At 46.5% G+C, this 19,101-nt stretch overlaps 1 protein-coding gene across 3 annotated transcripts in view; it reads left to right on the top strand.

Moving 5' to 3' along the window:
- Positions 1-19,101, top strand: part of LOC307143198 (CLIP-associating protein 1-B) — a 140,389-nt gene that overhangs the window by 84,119 nt on the left and 37,169 nt on the right. For all 3 annotated transcript variants that reach the window (XM_079844526.1, XM_079844527.1, XM_079844528.1), the window contains 6 exons: positions 2,434-2,537; positions 2,640-2,663; positions 9,902-10,146; positions 15,534-15,597; positions 17,354-17,517; positions 17,622-17,700. In XM_079844526.1, coding sequence (XP_079700652.1) covers positions 2,434-2,537; positions 2,640-2,663; positions 9,902-10,146; positions 15,534-15,597; positions 17,354-17,517; positions 17,622-17,700 — 680 coding nt within the window. The remainder of the gene's footprint in view (positions 1-2,433; positions 2,538-2,639; positions 2,664-9,901; positions 10,147-15,533; positions 15,598-17,353; positions 17,518-17,621; positions 17,701-19,101) is intronic.

The raw sequence follows: 19,101 nt of genomic DNA, 5'->3' as shown, positions 1-19,101 counted from the left end.
CATTGGCTATACGTTGGATTTGTAGACACGCCCCTTACTGCTGATTGACTACAAGTTTGATTTGTAGACACGCCCCTTACTGCTGATTGACTACAATTTGATTTGTAGACACGCCCTTACTGCTCATTGGCTATACGTTTGATTTGTAGACACGCCCCTTACTGCTGATTGACAACAAGTTTGATTTGTAGACACGCCCCTTACTGCTGATTGACTACAAGTTTGATTTGTAGACACGCCCCTTACTGCTGATTGGCTACAAGTTTGTTTTGTAAACACGCCCCTTACTGCTCATTGGCTATACGTTTGATTTGTAGACACGCCCTTACTGCTGATTGACTACAATTTGATTTGTAGACACGCCCCTTACTGCTCATTGGCTATACGTTTGATTTGTAGACACGCCCTTACTGCTGATTGACAACAAGTTTGATTTGTAGACACGCCCCTTACTGCTGATTGGCTATAAGTTTGTTTTGTAGACACACCCCTTAATGCTGATTGGCTACAACTTTGTTTGTAGACACGCCCCTTACTGCTGATTGGCTATAAGTTTGTTTTGTAGACACACCCCTTACTGCTGATTGGCTACAACTTTGTTTTGTAGACACGCCCCTTACTGCTGATTGGCTATAAGTTTGTTTTGTAGACACACCCCTTAATGCTGATTGGCTACAACTTGTTTTTGTAGACACGCCCCTTACTGCTGATTGGCTATAAGTTTGTTTTGAAGACACACCCCTTAATGCTGATTGGCTACAACTTTGTTTTGTAGACACGCCCCTTACTGCTGATTGGCTATAAGTTTGTTTTGTAGACACACCCCTTACTGCTGATTGGCTACAACTTTGTTTTGTAGACACGCCCCTTACTGCTGATTGGCTATAAGTTTGTTTTGTAGACACACCCCTTAATGCTGATTGGCTACAACTTTGTTTTGTAGACACGCCCCTTACTGCTGATTGGCTATAAGTTTGTTTTGTAGACACACCCCTTAATGCTGATTGGCTACAACTTTGTTTTGTAGACACGCCCCTTAATGCTGATTGGCTACAACTTTGTTTTGTAGACACGCCCCTTAATGCTGATTGGCTACAAGTTTGTTTTGTAAACACGCCCCTTACTGCTGATTGTCTACAAGTTTGATTTGTAGACACGCCCCTTACTGCTGATTGACTACAAGTTTGATTTGTAGACACGCCCCTTACTGCTCATTGGCTATACGTTTGATTTGTAGACACGCCCCTTACTGCTGATTGTCTACAAGTTTGATTTATAGACACGCCCCTTAATGCTGATTGGCTATACATTTATTGTATAGACTGCTGATTGGCTATAAGTTCAATCAGTAGACTCTTCCTGCTGATTGGCTATACGTTTATTTTTATAGACTGCTGATTGGTTATAAGTTCAATCAGTAGACTCTTACTGCTGATTGGCTATACGTTTATTTTTATAGACTGCTGATTGGCTATAAGTTTGTTTTGGTACTCGGCCTGAGACACTTTTCTAAAGCATTTTTGAAATATCACTTACCCCACCTTTAATTACATTTGTTATGAACATGAACTAACAACGGAAACACTTATAGTTAATTTGAACTCCATTTACTAATACATTATTCAAATCTAAAGTTGTATTGATATTATTTAATGGACCTGAGCTGACATTTTATTAACTAATGTCAACAATGTCAAGATGAATAAATACTGTAACAAATGTATCGCTCATTGTCAGTTAATGCATTATTTAGTGAAATAATGAGGCCTTGTCGTAAAGTCTTACCGAGACTCATTTCACTATTTTAATTTTTGAATATTATTTTTTTTAATCAAAATATTGGACGTTTATTTCCAGGACACTGTTGGTATGTCATATTTCTTTGTAGAATTTTTTGAAAGTGTATTGTTTTTATTTTCTTCTTTTAATTTGCTGTTCATGATCTCAGTTTTCTGTAATTATATGTTAATTTAAACAAATGTAAAGTTTGAGTTTTCCGAGTTGTGTGATGTGATGCTAATGAATAAGAAGCATGTCATGATTTTGAGTGTTTTATTTTGTCCTGATTTGTCACATGGATGTTGCATGTTCTTTTTCTTTCTTATGTATATGGTGCTTTTCATGTGCACTCCTCTGATACTGACCTCTCTCTCTCTCTCTCTCTCTCTCTCTCTCTCGTCTCTCTCTCTTGTCTCTCTCTCTCTCTCTCTCTCTCTCTCTACTCTCTCTCTCTCTCTCTCTCTCTCTCTCTCTCTCTCTCTTCTCTCCTTCTCTCTCTCCTCTCTCTCTCTCTCTCTCTCTCTCTCTCATCTCTCTCTCTCTCTCTTCTCTCTGTCTCTCTCTCTCTCTCTCTCTCTCTCTCTCTCTCCCCTCTCTCTCTCTCTCTCCCTCTCCCTCCCTCCCTCTCTCTCTCTCTCTCTCTCTCTCTCTCAGATCGCTTCGGGCTCATCCATCAGGCCCGTATCTCTGCGTCTGTGAACGCCATGCGGATCTTGAACACGGGCACGGAGGTGGAGGCGGCCGTGGCAGATGCTCTGGTGAGAATCACGTCTCTACATCAGCGTCTGATTGGCATCTGTCATATATTCCTGATGTTTTTGGTCTTTCCTTTCCTCTGCGCTTCTCTGGAACCTCTTCAGCTCTTAGGAGACTCCAGGAATAAGGTATTTGATTTATGGACACGTGATTGCAGTCAAAATATTCAACATCAGCATTTCATTGATCTGTGGTTTTAGTAACACTTCATTAGTTATTCTAAATCATTCAAAAGTTTGAGGTCAGTATGATTTTTTATGTTTTTGAAAGTCTGCTCAACAATGCTGCTTTTATCTGATCAAAAATACTGTAAAAAATGTGAAATATTATTACAATTCATAATAACTGTTCCCTTTCGTTCAGTCACTACGACGTACGTTAGTGACTAACGAATGGGGGTTTCGCTTAGAAGCCAATCATCTTCGAGTATTCAAACAGCGCCCAATGGCAGTGCCAATGCCATGGGCATGCGGAATTTGCATGCGTAACTCCGCCCCACCTCGTGGTATATAAGGAAGTACGCTGGCAACATCGCATTATGTTTCTGCTTTGGAGCCAAGAGGATCTCTTCACTTCCTACAAGCCTGAATTCTGAAGTCTTCTCTTCAGTCTTCGAGACCAGCGGTTCTCTAGGGTGTTGGTGTTACGGCGCGTTCAGCGATCTCATGCTGCCTGCCTGCTGATCTGTGCAGTGATCTGCAACAGCTGTGTGTGTGTTTCCCTGGGCGCTTCGGCACTCTGCAGAGCTTTCCTCTCACAAAAAGAGCTTCGCGCGTGGCACGTCTTTTTCAAGACGGTTTCGCCCGTGCATTTCCGGGGTGCGATCGATCTCCGTTGCTGTCTATGGGCACATTCACTGCTCGATGTGTTTGGGCTTCAGCACGTTCGGGCAGTGTTTGTGGATGCGTCATGTTCCCACTGCGGGAACGGTGACCATCGCGATGTTGCGGTCGAGACTCAGTGATCTCCGTGAGGAGAGAGAGTCCCCTCTGCCACACCCCAATCTACCGTCTCCGAGAGAGGTGGTACTTTGGCTGGTGGCCAGGGTGACCTGAGGGCGGTGCCGTGGTATTAAGAACCCCGACGATCATTCCTCGGGCCACGCCCCCTCTCGCACATTGCTTAAACCCGCGAGTGTTGGACTGAAACAGCGGCCCGTCTCTGACGCCTTGTTCGTTTCGTTCACGCTCCAGATAGCAGTGAGATGTCGATCGCCGCATCCCAAGGTGGGCTGGAGTCCTTTGGGGATGACGATTAGGAGTTGGTCGTTTGGACGTTTGGTGGCCTCCTCCACCTTCTCTGCCCTTGATGGGGCCGCGGCCTAGGGTACACTGGGGCCCCCTCACCCCCACTGTTGAACTCTCTGTTGCGCACTACGGTGTCCACAGAGGGCTTGACGTGGCGTGGTGTGGCTGTCCTAAGCACCCTCCCAAAGCCTGTGGGCTCGTCTACTTCGGTGGCGTGGTCCTGCAGAGCTACGGGCAGGCCGCCGCCCCTTTGCACATGCACAAGGGTGGAGCCGACCCAGGGCTCTTCATTGAGCTGCGTGCCGCAACTGATCCCGCCCCCGGGCGGTGAAGGTGGCCACACGCTCCCTGGGTCGGGAGATGTCCACAGCTGTGGTCCGGGAGAACACCTGGCCTTACCTGGTGATGTGGAGGACGTTGAGCGGGCCCGCCTCCTCAACTCACCCATATCCCAGGCTGGCCTCTTCGGCGGCGCGGCTGAGAACTGCGCCCAACGGTTCTCGGCCGCCCCAGAGCAGACTGAGGCTGTAACACGTACTGCCCCGGCGGCCAGCTGCTGCACCAGCCGCCGGCTCAGTCGCCTCAGTCCGCTCGCCGCCGAGGGCGCCCTCCCTCCTCCCGCCCGGCCCCAGCAGCAGCCTTCACCCGGGCCGCGCCGTGGAGGTGGTTGAGGATGACGCCCAGTCCGCTCCCCAGCCTGGTTAAACGCCAGGCTGGAGGTGGACAACTCAGAGATGGGTTCCAGTTCTTCCCAGGGGATGGTAGCAGGACCTCTCCTTCCCCCGGTGGAGGGCCGGGGGAAAAATCCTTCCGCTGCTGGCCCCCGGGCTAGCAGCGCTTGGGAAGAACTCATGTCCCTGTCTCTGAGGACCCAGAGACCGGTGATGACAGTGCGCGCCACCCACGGGTCCCGCCACTCGCATCCCTCTCTGTCGCCAGCCTCCTGGCAGAGCAGACCCCAGTGGAACGCGCGTCCTTCCCTGGTCTCCTCTGTCAGGACGCAGCCGTTAACCGCACCCCCACACCGGGACGCCCAACAGCCTCCCTTGTCCGGGTCGGTAACGCTGCATCGCTGCCCCACACCGGGTACACCTGTAGTCCGATTGACCCCGCTGGTGCAGTTCCTGGGAGCCTGGCTTCAGATTCCAGGGCTGTCCCGCTGGGTCGCGAAGACAGTCAGGTGCGGCTACGCGATTCAGTTCGCGCAGGTTCCTCCCTGCTTCCGGGGAGTCCGTTCCACTATGATCGGGGCCAATGCCCCCGTCATGCGAGCGGAGGTTGCCACCCTACTGGCGAAGGGTGCGATCGAACCTGTCCCTCCAGCCGAGATGAATTCCGGGTTTTACAGCCCGTACTTCATTGTACCCCAAAAGACCGGTGGGCTTTGACCGATCCTGGACCTGCGCGTCTTGAACCGTTACCTTCACCGGTTTCCGTTCAAGATGTTGACAGCGAAAGGCCTTTTCGAATGCGTTCGTCCAGACGATTGGTTGGCAGCGATCGACCTGAAGGACGCCTACTTCCATGTCTCCATTCTACCTCGACACAGACCGTTCCTACGGTTTGCTTTCGAGGGGCGGGCATATCAGTACGCAGTTCTACCATTCGGGCTATCTCTGTCCCCTCGCGTCTTTACGAAGATTGCCGAGGCAGCCCTTGCGCCCCTTCGGCAGCACGGGGTTCACATCCTGAACTACCTCGACGACTGGCTCATACTGGGTCACTCTCGAGAGCAGGTTTGCGGACACAGAGATTTGGTGCTCCATCACCTAGCCCGTCTGGGCCTTCGGGTCAACTGGGAGAAGAGCAAACTTTGCCCCGCGCAGAGGATCTCTTTTCTCGGTATGGATATCGACTCGGTCGCCATGTGCGCGCAGCTTTCGAGCGAGCGCGCGCAGTCTCTGCTGACTTCCCTTCGTCAAATCGAGGGCAAGAGTGCGGTTCCACTGAAACTATTCAGAGGCTCCTGGGGCATATGGCATCTGCAGCCGCGGTGACGGCGCTCGTATTGCTTCATATGAGACCGCTTCAGCACGGGCTACGCGATCGAGTCCCGAGATGGGCATGGCGGTCTGGCACGCTCCGGGTACAAGTGACTCGGGCCTGCTTACAGACTCTCACCCCGTGGTCGAACCTCAGTTTTCTACGGACCGGAGTGTCCTTAGAACGAGTTTCCAGGCATCTTGTTGTATCAACAGATGCATCATCCACGGGCTGGGGTGCCATGTGCAATGGACAAGCAGCCACGGGCTCCTGGATAGGACCCCAGCGCCTTCTGCATGTCAATTGCCTCGAGTTGCTGGCAGTACGGTTCGCCCTGCACCGCTTCCGAGCGTTGCTGAGGGGTCAACATGTACTAGTCAGGACAGACAACACGGCCGTAGTAGCGTACATCAACCACCAGGGCGGTCTACGCTCCCGCCGTATGTCTCAACTCGCCCGCCATCTCGTTTTGTGGAGTCAGAAGCGCCTGAGGTCCCTTCGTGCTGTCCACATCCCAGGAGACCTGAACCGTGCAGCCTACGAGCTCTCACGGATTCAGCCTCTCCCCGGAGAGTGGAGACTCCACCCCCAGACGGTCCAGCTGATATGGGAACGGTTCGGCGACGCACAGGTAGATCTGTTGCCTCCCAGGACTCTTCCCATTGCTCCCTGTATTATTCCCTGACCAAGGGCACCCTTGGCACGGATGCACTGGCGCACAGCTGGCCGCCAGGGCTACGCAAGCATGCGTTTCCCCCAGTGAGCCTCCTTGCACGGGTACTGTGCAAGATCAGGGAGGACAAGGAGCAGGTCATGTTGGTCGCCCCGTATTGGCACGGCCAGGCCTGGTTCTCAGAACTTATACTCCTTGCGACAGCCCCTCCCTGGCCTATTCCTCTGAGCCTCCTCACTCAGAGACGGGGCACCTTTTGGCACCCGCGTCCAGCGTTCTGGAAGCTCCACGTGTGGCTTCTGGACGGGACGCGGCAGGTTTGAGTAGTCTTCCACCTGCGGTGGTCGCTACCATCACTTCCGCTAGAGCTATGTCTACGCGACGTCTCTATGCGTTGAAGTGGAACCTCTTCGTCACATGGTGTTCTTCCCGCCTAGAAGACCCCTGGAAATGCTCGATCGGGTCCGTGCTATCGTTTCTCCAGGAGGGGGTGGAGCGAAGGCTGTCTCCTTCCACCCTTAAAGTGTATGTGGCCGCAATATCTGCCTACCACGATCTCCTGGGAGACAAAAAGGTAAGTAAGCAGCACGACCTGTTCATCAGGTTCCTGAGGGGGGCGAGGAGACTGAATCCTCCCTCGCTCTCCTCTCGTTCCCTCTTGGGACCTCTCAGTAGTCTTAAGTGCTCTGCAGAGGCCTCCCTTTGAGCCTTTGCGGTCGGCTGAGATTAAGTTCTTGTCTATGAAGACGGCTCTGCTGACCGCATTGGCCTCGCTTAAGAGGGTCGGGGACCTGCAAGCATTTTCGGTTGACGAAGCGTGCCTTGAGTTCGGGCCGGCTAACTCTCACGTGATCCTGAGACCCCGGCCCGGATATGTGCCCAAGGTTCCCACCACTCCGTTCCGAGATCAGGTCGCCTTTGGAGGAGGCAGACCCAGCCTTGGCATTGCTCTGTCCAGTACGCGCTCTCCGCGCCTATGTAGACAGTACGCGATGTTTCAGGACCTCAGACCAGCTCTTTGTCTGTTATGGTGGGGAGCGGAAGGGAAGTGCTCTCTCAAAGCAGAGGTTGTCTCACTGGATAGTGGACACCATTGTTTTGGCTTACCAGCAGCAAGGTCGACCATGTCCCCTTGGTGTGAGGGCACACTCCACCCGGAGTGTGGCCTCCTCTTGGGCTCTAGCGCATGGTGCCTCGCTAACAGACATCTGCAGAGCTGCAGGCTGGGCGACACCCAACACATTCGCCAGATTCTACAATCTCCGAGTGGAGCCAGTGTCCGACTATGTACTCGCCCCTACGGGTGGCCGGTATTGGGCCAGGCTAAGGTGTCTTCGCTTGCTCGCCATTCCACTCCAAGGACTGGATATGTGCGATATTTTCCCTCAGGTGAGCTCCCCGAGAGCCCTGAGCTCCTCCAGCACTGCTCACGCCGACATCAGTTCAGTCTGCCCTTTCGAGCCCAGACCCTCATGTCCGGCCAGGTGCTCCGTGTGCATGGTTCCCCTCCGGCGACCCCCACACGAGTATTTCCACCGTAAGCCTCCTCAGCGAGCAGGTGTCTTTCCCTTGGCAAGTCCCTGCCACCCCTAGGGTTAAAAATCCACCTTCGGCTGGTACCCTAGTGATCTTCCATATGCAGCCCTCAGCGGGTCATATGTGTATTCTCTAAGCCCTCCCTACGGTAGGCATCTTGGCATTCCCTCACTGGGATATGCTTCCCAGTGTACCTTGGTAATCCTGTGATAAGTGGGAGTCCTTCGTCCGTACTAGTCTTACGACAGGGTATTCACACTTACGCAGGGCACTGGACGACAGCTGAGTGGCGTTGTTGTATTGGAACCCCCATTCGTTAGTCACTAACGTACGTCGTAGTGACTGAACGAAAGGGAACGTCTCGGTTACGTATGTAACCCTCGTTCCCTGAGGAGGGAACGGAGACGTACGTTTCCTTTGCCACGTCAGCTGTGCTGCCTGGAACACGGAGTTCAGTCTTGGCTCCTGCAGCAGTAACATAATGCGATGTTGCCAGCGTACTTCCTTATATACCCATGAGGTGGGGCGGAGTTACGCATGCAAATTCCGCATGCCCATGGCATTGGCACTGCCATTGGGCGCTGTTGAATACTCGAAGATGATTGGCTTCTAAGCAAAACCCCCATTCGTTAGTCACTAACGTACGTCTCCGTTCCCTCCTCAGGGAACGAGGGTTACATACGTAACCGAGACGTTTTCTATGTGAATATATAGTAAAGTGTAATTTATCCCTGTGATCAAAGCTGAATTTATCATCATTACTCCAGTCTTTAGTGTCACATGATCCTTCACAAATCATTCTCATATGATGATTTGATGCTCAAGAAACATTTATGATTATTATCAGTGTTGAACACAGTTAATGTTTTTGTGGAAACCGTGATTCTTTGATGAATATAAAGTTCAAAAGAACAGCATTTATTTGAAATAAAGTATTATTTTCGTAACTTTTGAATGTTTTTGAGATGATTTTGAGCACATACTGTATATACACATGCATGGAATTGTACATTTTGTTGCATGTTTTCTGTTAAATCAATGTTATTTCCCTTGCATTTAAAGGATTAGTTCACTTTTAAATAAACTTTTGCTGATAATTTACTCACCCCCATGTCATCCAAGATGTCCATGTCTTTCTTTCTGCAGTCGAAAAGAAATTAAGGTTTTGGATGAAAACAGTCCAGGGGTTTCCTCCATATAATGGACTTCAATGGGCTCCAAACGGTTCAAGGTCCAAATGACAGTTTCAGTGCAGCTTCAAAGGGCTTTAAACGACACCAGATGATGAATAAGGGTCTAATCTAGCCGAACAAACAGTTTCTGTGAGAAACCCAGCAGTATTTATGCTATTATTATTAGACGAACGTGATCGTCTCTGAGCTCCGCCATAACTTCCGCCAAGTGAGGTCAAATACGATCGTGGTCATAGATGTATACGTAGATGCCTCGTTAGCGACTGCACGGATCAGTAGAATAAGGCATCTACGTATACATCTATGACCACAATCTAATTTGACCTCACTTGGCGGAAGTTATGGCGGAGCTCAGAGACGATCACGTTTCTCCTGTTAAGAGGTAAAATAATAGCATAAATACTGCTCGGTTTCTCGCAGAAACTGATGGTTTGGCTAGATTAGACCCTTATTCATCATCTGGTGTCGTTTAAAGCCCTTTGAAGCTGCACTGAAACTGTCATTTGGTCCTTGAACCGTTTGGAGCCCATTGAAGTCCATTATATGGAGGAAACCCCTGGACTGTTTTCATCCAAAACCTTAATTTCTTTTCGACTGCAGAAAGAAAGACATGGACATCTTGGATGACATGGGGGTGAGTAAATTATCAGCAAAAGTTTATTTAAAAGTGAACTAATCCTTTAAGCTTCATGCATTGCGTCCTAATCTGAACATGTGTGCGGTTTGTCCTGTAGCAGAGACCCATGCGGCGGCGGTACGAATCTCCCGGCATGTACTCCGACGACGATGCCAACAGCGACGCGTCCAGCGCGTGCTCCGAGCGCTCCTTCAGCTCGCGGAACGGCTCGATGCCGCATTACCTGCGTCAGACGGAGGACGTGGCGGAGATCCTGAACCACTGCGCCAGCTCCAACTGGTCCGAGAGGAAAGAGGGGCTCCTGGGACTCCAGAACCTTCTGAAGAGCCAGAGAGTCCTCAGGTACACGTGCGACCAACGACACGGCTCACTGAGAAGAAACTCGTTGATTACACTTTATTTTGATGGTCCACTTTAGACAGTTTACTAACTATAAGTAACTTCCATTAGAGTATTAGTAGGCTGTTAGGTTAAGGTTAGGTAGTGTCGTAGTCTAGACCACCTAATCCGAGACCAAGTCGAGACCAAGACCAATGTGTGTTGATACCAAGACCAAGACTTTGAGGGGTTGAGACCAAGACAAGACCAAGACCAAGACTTTGAGGGGTTGAGACCAAGACAAGACCAAGACCAAGACTTTGAGGGGTTGAGACCAAGACAAGACCAAGACCAAGACTTTGAGGGGTTGAGACCAAGACAAGACCAAGACTTTGAGGGATTGAGACCAAGACAAGACCAAGACTTTGAGGGGTTGAGACCAAGACAAGACCAAGACTTTGAGGGATTGAGACCAAGACAAGACCAAGACTTTGAGGGGTTGAGACCAAGACAAGACCAAGACTTTGAGGGGTTGAGACCAAGACAAGACCAAGACTTTGAGGGATTGAGACCAAGACAAGACCAAGACTTTGAGGGGTTGAGACCAAGACAAGACCAAGACTTTGAGGGGTTGAGACCAAGACAAGACCAAGACTTTGAGGGATTGAGACCAAGACAAGAGCAAGACTTTGAGGGGTTAAGACTAAGTCAAGACCAAGACCAAGACTTTGAGGGATTGAGACCAAGACAAGACCAAGACTTTGAGGGATTGAGACCAAGACAAGAGCAAGACTTTGAGGGGTTAAGACCAAGACAAGACCAAGACTTTGAGGGGTTGAGACCAAGACAAGACCAAGACTTTGAGGGGTTGAGACTAAAACAAGACCAAGACTTTGAGGGGTTAAGACTAAGACAAGACCAATACTTTGAGGGGTTGAGACTAAGACAAGACCAAGACTTTGAGGGGTTAAGACTAAGTCAAGACCAAGACCAAGACTTTGAGGGATTGAGACCAAGACAAGACCAAGACTTTGAGGGGTTGAGACCAAGACAAGACCAAGACTTTGAGGGGTTGAGACCAAGACAAGACCAAGACTTTGAGGAGTTGAGACTAAGACAAGATCAAGACTTTGAGGGGTTGAGACCAAGACAAGACCAAGACTTTGAGGGGTTGAGACCAAGACAAGACCAAGACTTTGAGGAGTTGAGACTAAGACAAGATCAAGACTTTGAGGGGTTGAGACCAAGACAAGACCAAGACTTTGAGGGGTTGAGACCAAGACAAGACCAAGACTTTGAGGGGTTGAGACCAAGACAAGACCAAGACTTTGAGGGATTGAGTCCAAGACAAGAGCAAGACTTTGAGGGGTTAAGACTAAGACAAGACCAATACTTTGAGGGGTTGAGACTAAGACAAGACCAAGACTTTGAGGGGTTAAGACTAAGTCAAGACCAAGACCAAGACTTTGAGGGATTGAGACCAAGACAAGACCAAGACTTTGAGGGGTTGAGACCAAGACAAGACCAAGACTTTGAGGGGTTGAGACCAAGACAAGACCAAGACTTTGAGGAGTTGAGACTAAGACAAGATCAAGACTTTGAGGGGTTGAGACCAAGACAAGACCAAGACTTTGAGGGGTTGAGACTAAGACAAGACCAATACTTTGAGGGGTTGAGACTAAGACAAGACCAAGACTTTGAGGGGTTAAGACTAAGTCAAGACCAAGACCAAGACTTTGAGGGATTGAGACCAAGACAAGACCAAGACTTTGAGGGGTTGAGACCAAGACAAGACCAAGACTTTGAGGGGTTGAGACCAAGACAAGACCAAGACTTTGAGGAGTTGAGACTAAGACAAGATCAAGACTTTGAGGGGTTGAGACCAAGACAAGACCAAGACTTTGAGGGGTTGAGACCAAGACAAGACCAAGACTTTGAGGAGTTGAGACTAAGACAAGATCAAGACTTTGAGGGGTTGAGACCAAGACAAGACCAAGACTTTGAGGGGTTGAGACCAAGACAAGACCAAGACTTTGAGGGGTTGAGACCAAGACAAGACCAAGACTTTGAGGGATTGAGTCCAAGACAAGAGCAAGACTTTGAGGGGTTGAGACTAAGACAAGACCAAGACTTTGAGGGGTTGAGACCAAGACAAGACCAAGACTTTGAGGGGTTGAGACCAAGACAAGACCAAGACTTTGAGGGGTTGAGACCAAGACAAGACCAAGACTTTGAGGGATTGAGACCAAGACAAGAGCAAGACTTTGAGGGGTTAAGACTAAGTCAAGACCAAGACCAAGACTTTGAGGGATTGAGACCAAGACAAGACCAAGACTTTGAGGGGTTGAGACCAAGACAAGACCAAGACTTTGAGGGGTTGAGACTAAAACAAGACCAAGACTTTGAGGGGTTGAGACTAAGACAAGACCAAGACTTTGAGGGGTTAAGACTAAGACAAGACCAAGACTTTGAGGGGTTGAGACTAAGACAAGACCAAGACCAAGACTTTGAGGGGTTGAGACCAAGACAAGAGCAAGACCAAGACTTTGAGGGGTTGAGACCAAGACAAGACCAAGACCAAGACTTTGAGGGGTTGAGACCAAGGCAAGACCAAGACCGTCAAAAAATGGTCTTAAGACCGGTCTCGAGTACTACAACACTAAGGTTTGGGTTAGTAGAATAAGTTGACATGTGCCGGTAGTCGCAAAGTTACTTATAGTCAGTAGAATAAATAAAGTGGACCATCAAAGTTAGATTACGGTCCAACTCTCAGTATGAACTAGTTGCTTATTATCATGTGTATTACTATGATATTAGTTGTTTATTAGTGCTTATAAAGCACATATTAATGCCTTAGTCTACATGATCATATTCTACATCCCTTAATCCTAAACGTAACAACTTCCTTACTAACTATTAATAACAAGTAATTAGGAGTTTATTGAGGCAAAAGTCGTAGTTAATAGTGAGAATTGAACCATAAACTAAAGTGTGACCCAATTATTTTATTAAAAATTAAAGTTAGCTGAAATCTGTGCACCTTTTTAATTAACATACATTTATGCATTTAGCAAATGCTTTTATCCAAAGTGACATACAAATAGACTTACAATTGACCAAAGTGATTTAGTTAGACTGATTTTAACAGTTTTCGGATACCATTACAGTGTTATTTTAGTACTATTGAGAGAGTATTATTTTTTTATTAATATTATGATTTAAAAATTTTAAATTATCTGTTTTCACTCTAATTTTAGTTAAAGTTTTAGATGAGTTATTTATAAGGTTAAATAAATTAGATAAAATAAGTTTCGTTTTTTATTTCAGTGCTGGTAAAGTTTATTTCATAATGATTTTTTGTGGTTTTATTTTTAGTTATATTTAGTTATTCAACTAGCTGAAATAAAATAAGCTTTATATATATATATATATATATTTTTTTTTTTTTTTTTTTTTTTTTTTTTTTCTCAGGTAAAGTTTCTTTTATAAAGTAACTGATTTTATTCAGTAACAAAAGTTTTTTTTATGGTCTTAGTTTTTGTTACACATTGCCTGCCTTTGTGTTTCGCATGTTTTGTTAATTGGACTTTTAATTTGCATTTACTCAAATTTAAGTTCCTGTTGCCTGTTCTGTGTGCCATTTTTGTAGTCCTTTGTAGTTTTCTAGTTGATTCGTTCTGTGATCATTCCCAGGTGTGTGTTGTTTGTCTATTACCCCTCTAGGGCCCTATCTTGCACCCAGCGCAATTGACTTTGTACACAGACGCATGTGTCATTCCTATTTTGCACCCGCGCAAAGAGCGCTTTTCCCTCCACAGAAGCACGTCGCTAAACTAGTGAATGAACTTGCGCTACCTGGGCGGTTCAGCGCAAAAAAGGAGGCGTGTTCCGGCTCAAACAATCCCTGGTGCTATTTTGCTGTTCCATTAAACAATTGCGCCACTGACCAGAAAAAACCTAGTCTAAAGTCAGTGGCGCGTTGCGCGTTGTTCATTATGCTATTTTAAGGGCGCATGCTTGACCATAATGTATAGCGTGCACAACGCGCATACACTTTGCTCATGTAATTTACACAGATGCAACAGTTATTTTTGCAAATCATAAATTGTTACACTAAAAAAATATTAACACATGAGATGACGGAAATCATTGTGGTGTGCCACGAAGATGTGAAAAAAATAGGCATAAATCTAGCTTACAAATGATTCAGGCTAATTGTAATAATTAAGGATAAGACCTGTTTGCCCAATAGTGGCAAGACATATATGTAGCCTATATAAGGACATCTGACAAATTGGTTTGTCCGTCAAGAACCAGGAAAAAAAATCGACTGAAAAACTGAAAAAACTGAAAGACTGAAAAAAAAAAAGACTGTGAAATCACCTTTACCATAATGTACAACATTACAACTTCACTTCTCTGTCTTTCACTGCTCTTACAAGCACATCAGTCTCCTCGGCTGTGAACCGCTCCTGGCGTGCGCCTGGTAAATACGCCATAATAATAGCAATCCATAATGGAACTTGCGCACCTGCTTTTAAAGGGAATGTTGGATGACGCTCTGATTGGTTTATTCACGTTACGCCCAAACCACACCTATGAATAATGAAGCTACTTCAGACCAACCCATTTTAGATTTGCGCCGGGCGCAAGAGCCATTTATCCCGCCGGGAAAATAACAACAGCGCCGAGACCCGCCCACAAAGTTACTTGCGCTTCGTGCTTTGACACTTGCGTTTCAGATCGTTAAAATAGGGCCCCTAGTGTTTACACCTCAGTGTTTCTTGTGTTCCTGGTCGAGTCTTGTCCTACACGGATGTACATTTGGTGGATCTTCCGGGCCTCTGCTTCCCTCGCTACACTAAATAAATAACCAAAACGAGAACTAACAAATAAATCCACTACCAATTACTGAATACTAAAAAAAGAACACTAAATATTAGAGTGCTTAACAGTCAACAAAAGCACAAAGAAACACAAATTAGAGGGAAAAAAGCCGAAAGAGCCAAAGAAAGCCATTGTCGCCGCCAGCGCATATTTATCAGGAATCCCTCCAGTGATGTCACGCTTTCCCGCGGATTGAGGATTTCCCCTCAACACCACCTACAGACTCAAAATAAATGTTAGCCTACACAGAAACACGCTGCACTTTCCCTCACTTTCGAGTTAACTCAGCGTAACAGAGGACTAGAAACACAAAACCAGGGAATACATAACAGAAAAACTACAAAGGACTACAAAAATGGCTGCAAGACAGGAAACAGAACCAGGGCAAACTAAAATACCACATAACAAAAACAGGAGATGCATAACAGATGTAGTAACTGTCCCATTATCAGTGATTCAGTTATGAGTTATGAGTTATAGATCTAAAGTGTGATGCTGAAGCCGTGAGTGTGTCTGTGTTTCAGTCGTGTAGAGCTGAAGAGGTTGTGTGAGATCTTCACCAGGATGTTTGCAGATCCTCACAGCAAGGTGACATTTCATCCGTCCATATTCATCAGTTCACACTCAGTCATTAAATAACTTGAGATGTTTATGATTGTTATGACTTCTAATGCTAGTCGATCTTGTTTTATTTTATGTTCTGCTGCTGTTTTGGGCCGACGCATCAGAGAGTAAGTGTTTAAACCTTAATATATCGTCAAACACACACCAGTGTTATTCATTTTAGTTACAGAGTGTTTTTGGTCATTTTTGTATATTTTTTTTAAATAGGTCTATAAAGTTTTTATTAAATTTTTATTAAAATGTTTGTACATCAAGTTAAACTAAATGAAAATATTTGTTTATATTTTATTTCATTTCAGTTAACGTTTATTTTTTCAAGCAACAAAAAAGGTGTGTGTGTGAGAGAGAGAGAGAGTGTGTGTGTGTGTGTGTGTGTGTGTGTATGTGTGTGTGTGTGAGTGTGTGTGTGTGTGTGTGTGTGTGTGTGTGTGAGAGAGAGAGAGAGAGAGTGTGTGTGTGTGTGTGTGTGTGTGTGTGTGTGAGAGAGAGAGAGTGTGTGTGTGTGTGTGAGAGAGAGAGAGTGAGTGAGTGAGTGAGTGAGTGAGTGAGTGAGTGAGTGAGTGAGTGAGTGAGTGAGTGAGTGAGTGAGTGTGTGTGTGTGTGTGTGTGTGTGTGTGTGTGTGTGTGTGTGTGTGTGTGTGTGTGTGTGTGTGTGTGTGTGTGTGTGTGTGTGTGTGTGTGTGTGTGTGTGTGTGTGTGTGTGTGTGTGTGTGTGTGTGAGAGTATGTGAGAAAGCGTGTGTGGGCATGTTTTTGTGAAATATCAGGAAACAAATGTGTATAATGACATGGGTATTACAAAAAGAGGGTGAAATATGAGGACGTTCCCCATGTCCTCACTTTTCAAAATGCTTATAAATCACAGAATGAGGTTTTTTTCACAGAAAGTGAACTGCACAGTCTCCTGTGATGGGTAGGTTTAGGGGCAGAGGCAGTGTGTGTGTGTGTGTGTGTGTGTGTGTGTGTGTGTGATGGGTAGGTTTAGGGGCAGGGGCTGTGTGTGTGTGTGTGTGTGTGATGGGTAGGTTTAGGGGCAGGGGCTGTGTGTGTGTGTGTGTGTGTGTGATGGGTAGGTTTAGGGGCAGGGGCTGTGTGTGTGTGTGTGTGTGTGTGTGTGTGTGTGTGTGTGTGTGTGTGTGATGGGTAGGTTTAGGGGCAGGGGCTGTGTGTGTGTGTGTGTGTGTGTGTGTGTGTGATGGGTAGGTTTAGGGGCAGTGTGTGTGTGTGTGTGTGTGATGGGTAGGTTTAGGGGCAGGGGCAGTGTAAGGGGATAGAAAATACGGTTCGTACGGTATAAAAACCATTACGCCTATGGAATGTCCTCACATTTCACAAAAACAAACGTGTGTGTGTGTGTGTGTGTGTGTGTGTGATGGGTAGGTTTAGGGGCAGGGGCAGTGTGTGTGTGTGTGTGTGTGTGTGATGGGTAGGTTTAGGGGCAGGGGTAGTGTGTGTGTGTGTGTGTGTGTGTGTGTGTGTGTGTGTGTGTGTGTGTGTGTGTGTGTGTGTGTGATGGGTAGGTTTAGGGGCAGGGGTAGTGTGTGTGTGTGTGTGTGTGTGTGTGTGTGTGTGTGTGTGTGTGTGTGTGATGGGTAGGTTTAGGGGCAGGGGCAGTGTAGGGGGATAGAAAATACGGTTTGTACGGTATAAAAACCATTACGCCTATGGAGAGTCCTCATAATGCTGTTGCACCAACATGTGTGTGTGTGTGTGTGTGTCAGGTGTTCAGCATGTTCCTGGAGACGCTGGTGGACTTCATCACGTTACACAGAGAGGAGCTTCAGGATTGGCTGTTTGTTCTGCTCACGCAGCTGCTGAAGAAGATGGGGGCCGACCTGCTGGGGTCCGTCCAGGCCAAAGCTCAGCGGGCCCTCGACGTCACCAGGTCTGTCTGTCTGTCTGTCTGTCTGTCTGTCTCCGGCTGCTCCGCTGCTCCGCTAGAGCTGTTCGTCTCCAGCACGTTTTGTTGATGTTCTTGTGTTTCCACAGGGATTCGTTTCCGTACGATCAGCAGTTCAACATCCTGATGCGGTTTATTGTTGATCAGACGCAGACCCCGAACCTCAAGGTTGGTCAGGTGTTTGTGTGTGTGTGTGTGTTTGTGTCCTCATGTCCAGCTGACATGTCCATCAAACCACACACTAATGCACACACTGGATAATAAACTGCACTGAGAGACTATTTTTTTGGTTAAGGTTTTTTTTTTTTAGGGTTTTTTTTAATATTATAATTGTTTTCATTATTCATTATTTTTAGGGATGCACCGATCCACATTTTTTCACTTCCGATCTGATCCCGATACCTGAATTTGGATATCGGCCGATACCGATACTATTCCGATACCAGAGCTGTGTTTGCTTTAATATTATTATCATTATTGTTGATTTTATATGATGCTGACATAAACTCCACTCAACAGGCAAGTATGATATGAACATAATTGTGACCCAAATTATCACGGTTATCAATTTATATTTGAAAATCAACAAACAAAAAATAAATCAAGCAGCTCTAAGCACTTTTTTAAGCTAGATTATGTGGGATTTCCTTACTTATAATGGCCGTCGTCAATGGCAACGCATAATGCATAAATCTCCAATATTATATTTGTAAATATATTCTCAAGCAATATTCTCATCAGTGTTCTATCAGCTATGACACATTTAAATCTAGCATATTTTGTGTAAGAGCCCATACAGTATTCTAGTGAAATAAAGCATATATTTTCATATGATTTGACAGTTTATTTGATTAAATATCAAAAATCCAAAAGGTGTGCATCATACCTAACACCTAGATGAACACTTTACAGTCAGTTTTATGACTAAGTCATTCTCTTCAAATGCCATTTAAGTTAGAAACGTGTATAGCCTACCAGTGTTATATGTAACTTTAGAGACGGTCCCTAGATTCTCGAACGTCAAGCCAACCTAATGCCAGTCATATCAGATGCGCTGTGGTTCTGCTGTGTTTTGTTTGAAACTATTTTCGGTGCTGAAATATAACAAACTGTCAATCACTGTATGATGAATGAATCTCCTGCGTGCATCGCTCGTTTATCTCTGCTTTGAGTGTAGATTTCAGCGAGAGTGAGAGCCGCGCGCGCGCTGAACAAACTACGCTAATCTGAACGCCTCTATTATTATATTCATAAACTCAATATAAACACGTGTGATTGGTTATAATGCGAAACGTGATTATAACAGATGGCTTTTGAGAAGACCATAATAAGTTCAAAGTGGCTGGTGTGAGTGTTACACAGCCGAGATACACAAGCAGATGGCGATTGTCAATGTCAAGCCCTGATTATTATCTCTTAAATGTCACCCTAGTCTTGTCTGCTTTTTTAAATGTTTGATTGCGTTCGTTGTGTTGTACGACGCGAGGGAGCTTCCTCCTCTCTGAATTACGGTTTTGCAAACATTGTCTTGCTCTGCAGTGTTTCCAGTGTGAAGTATTTCCACACAGC

Source organism: Gobio gobio, assembly GCF_949357685.1.
Source record: "Gobio gobio genome assembly, chromosome: 19".
NCBI classification, from domain to species: domain Eukaryota; kingdom Metazoa; phylum Chordata; class Actinopteri; order Cypriniformes; family Gobionidae; genus Gobio; species Gobio gobio.
This window is presented reverse-complemented; position numbering and strand designations above follow the sequence as displayed.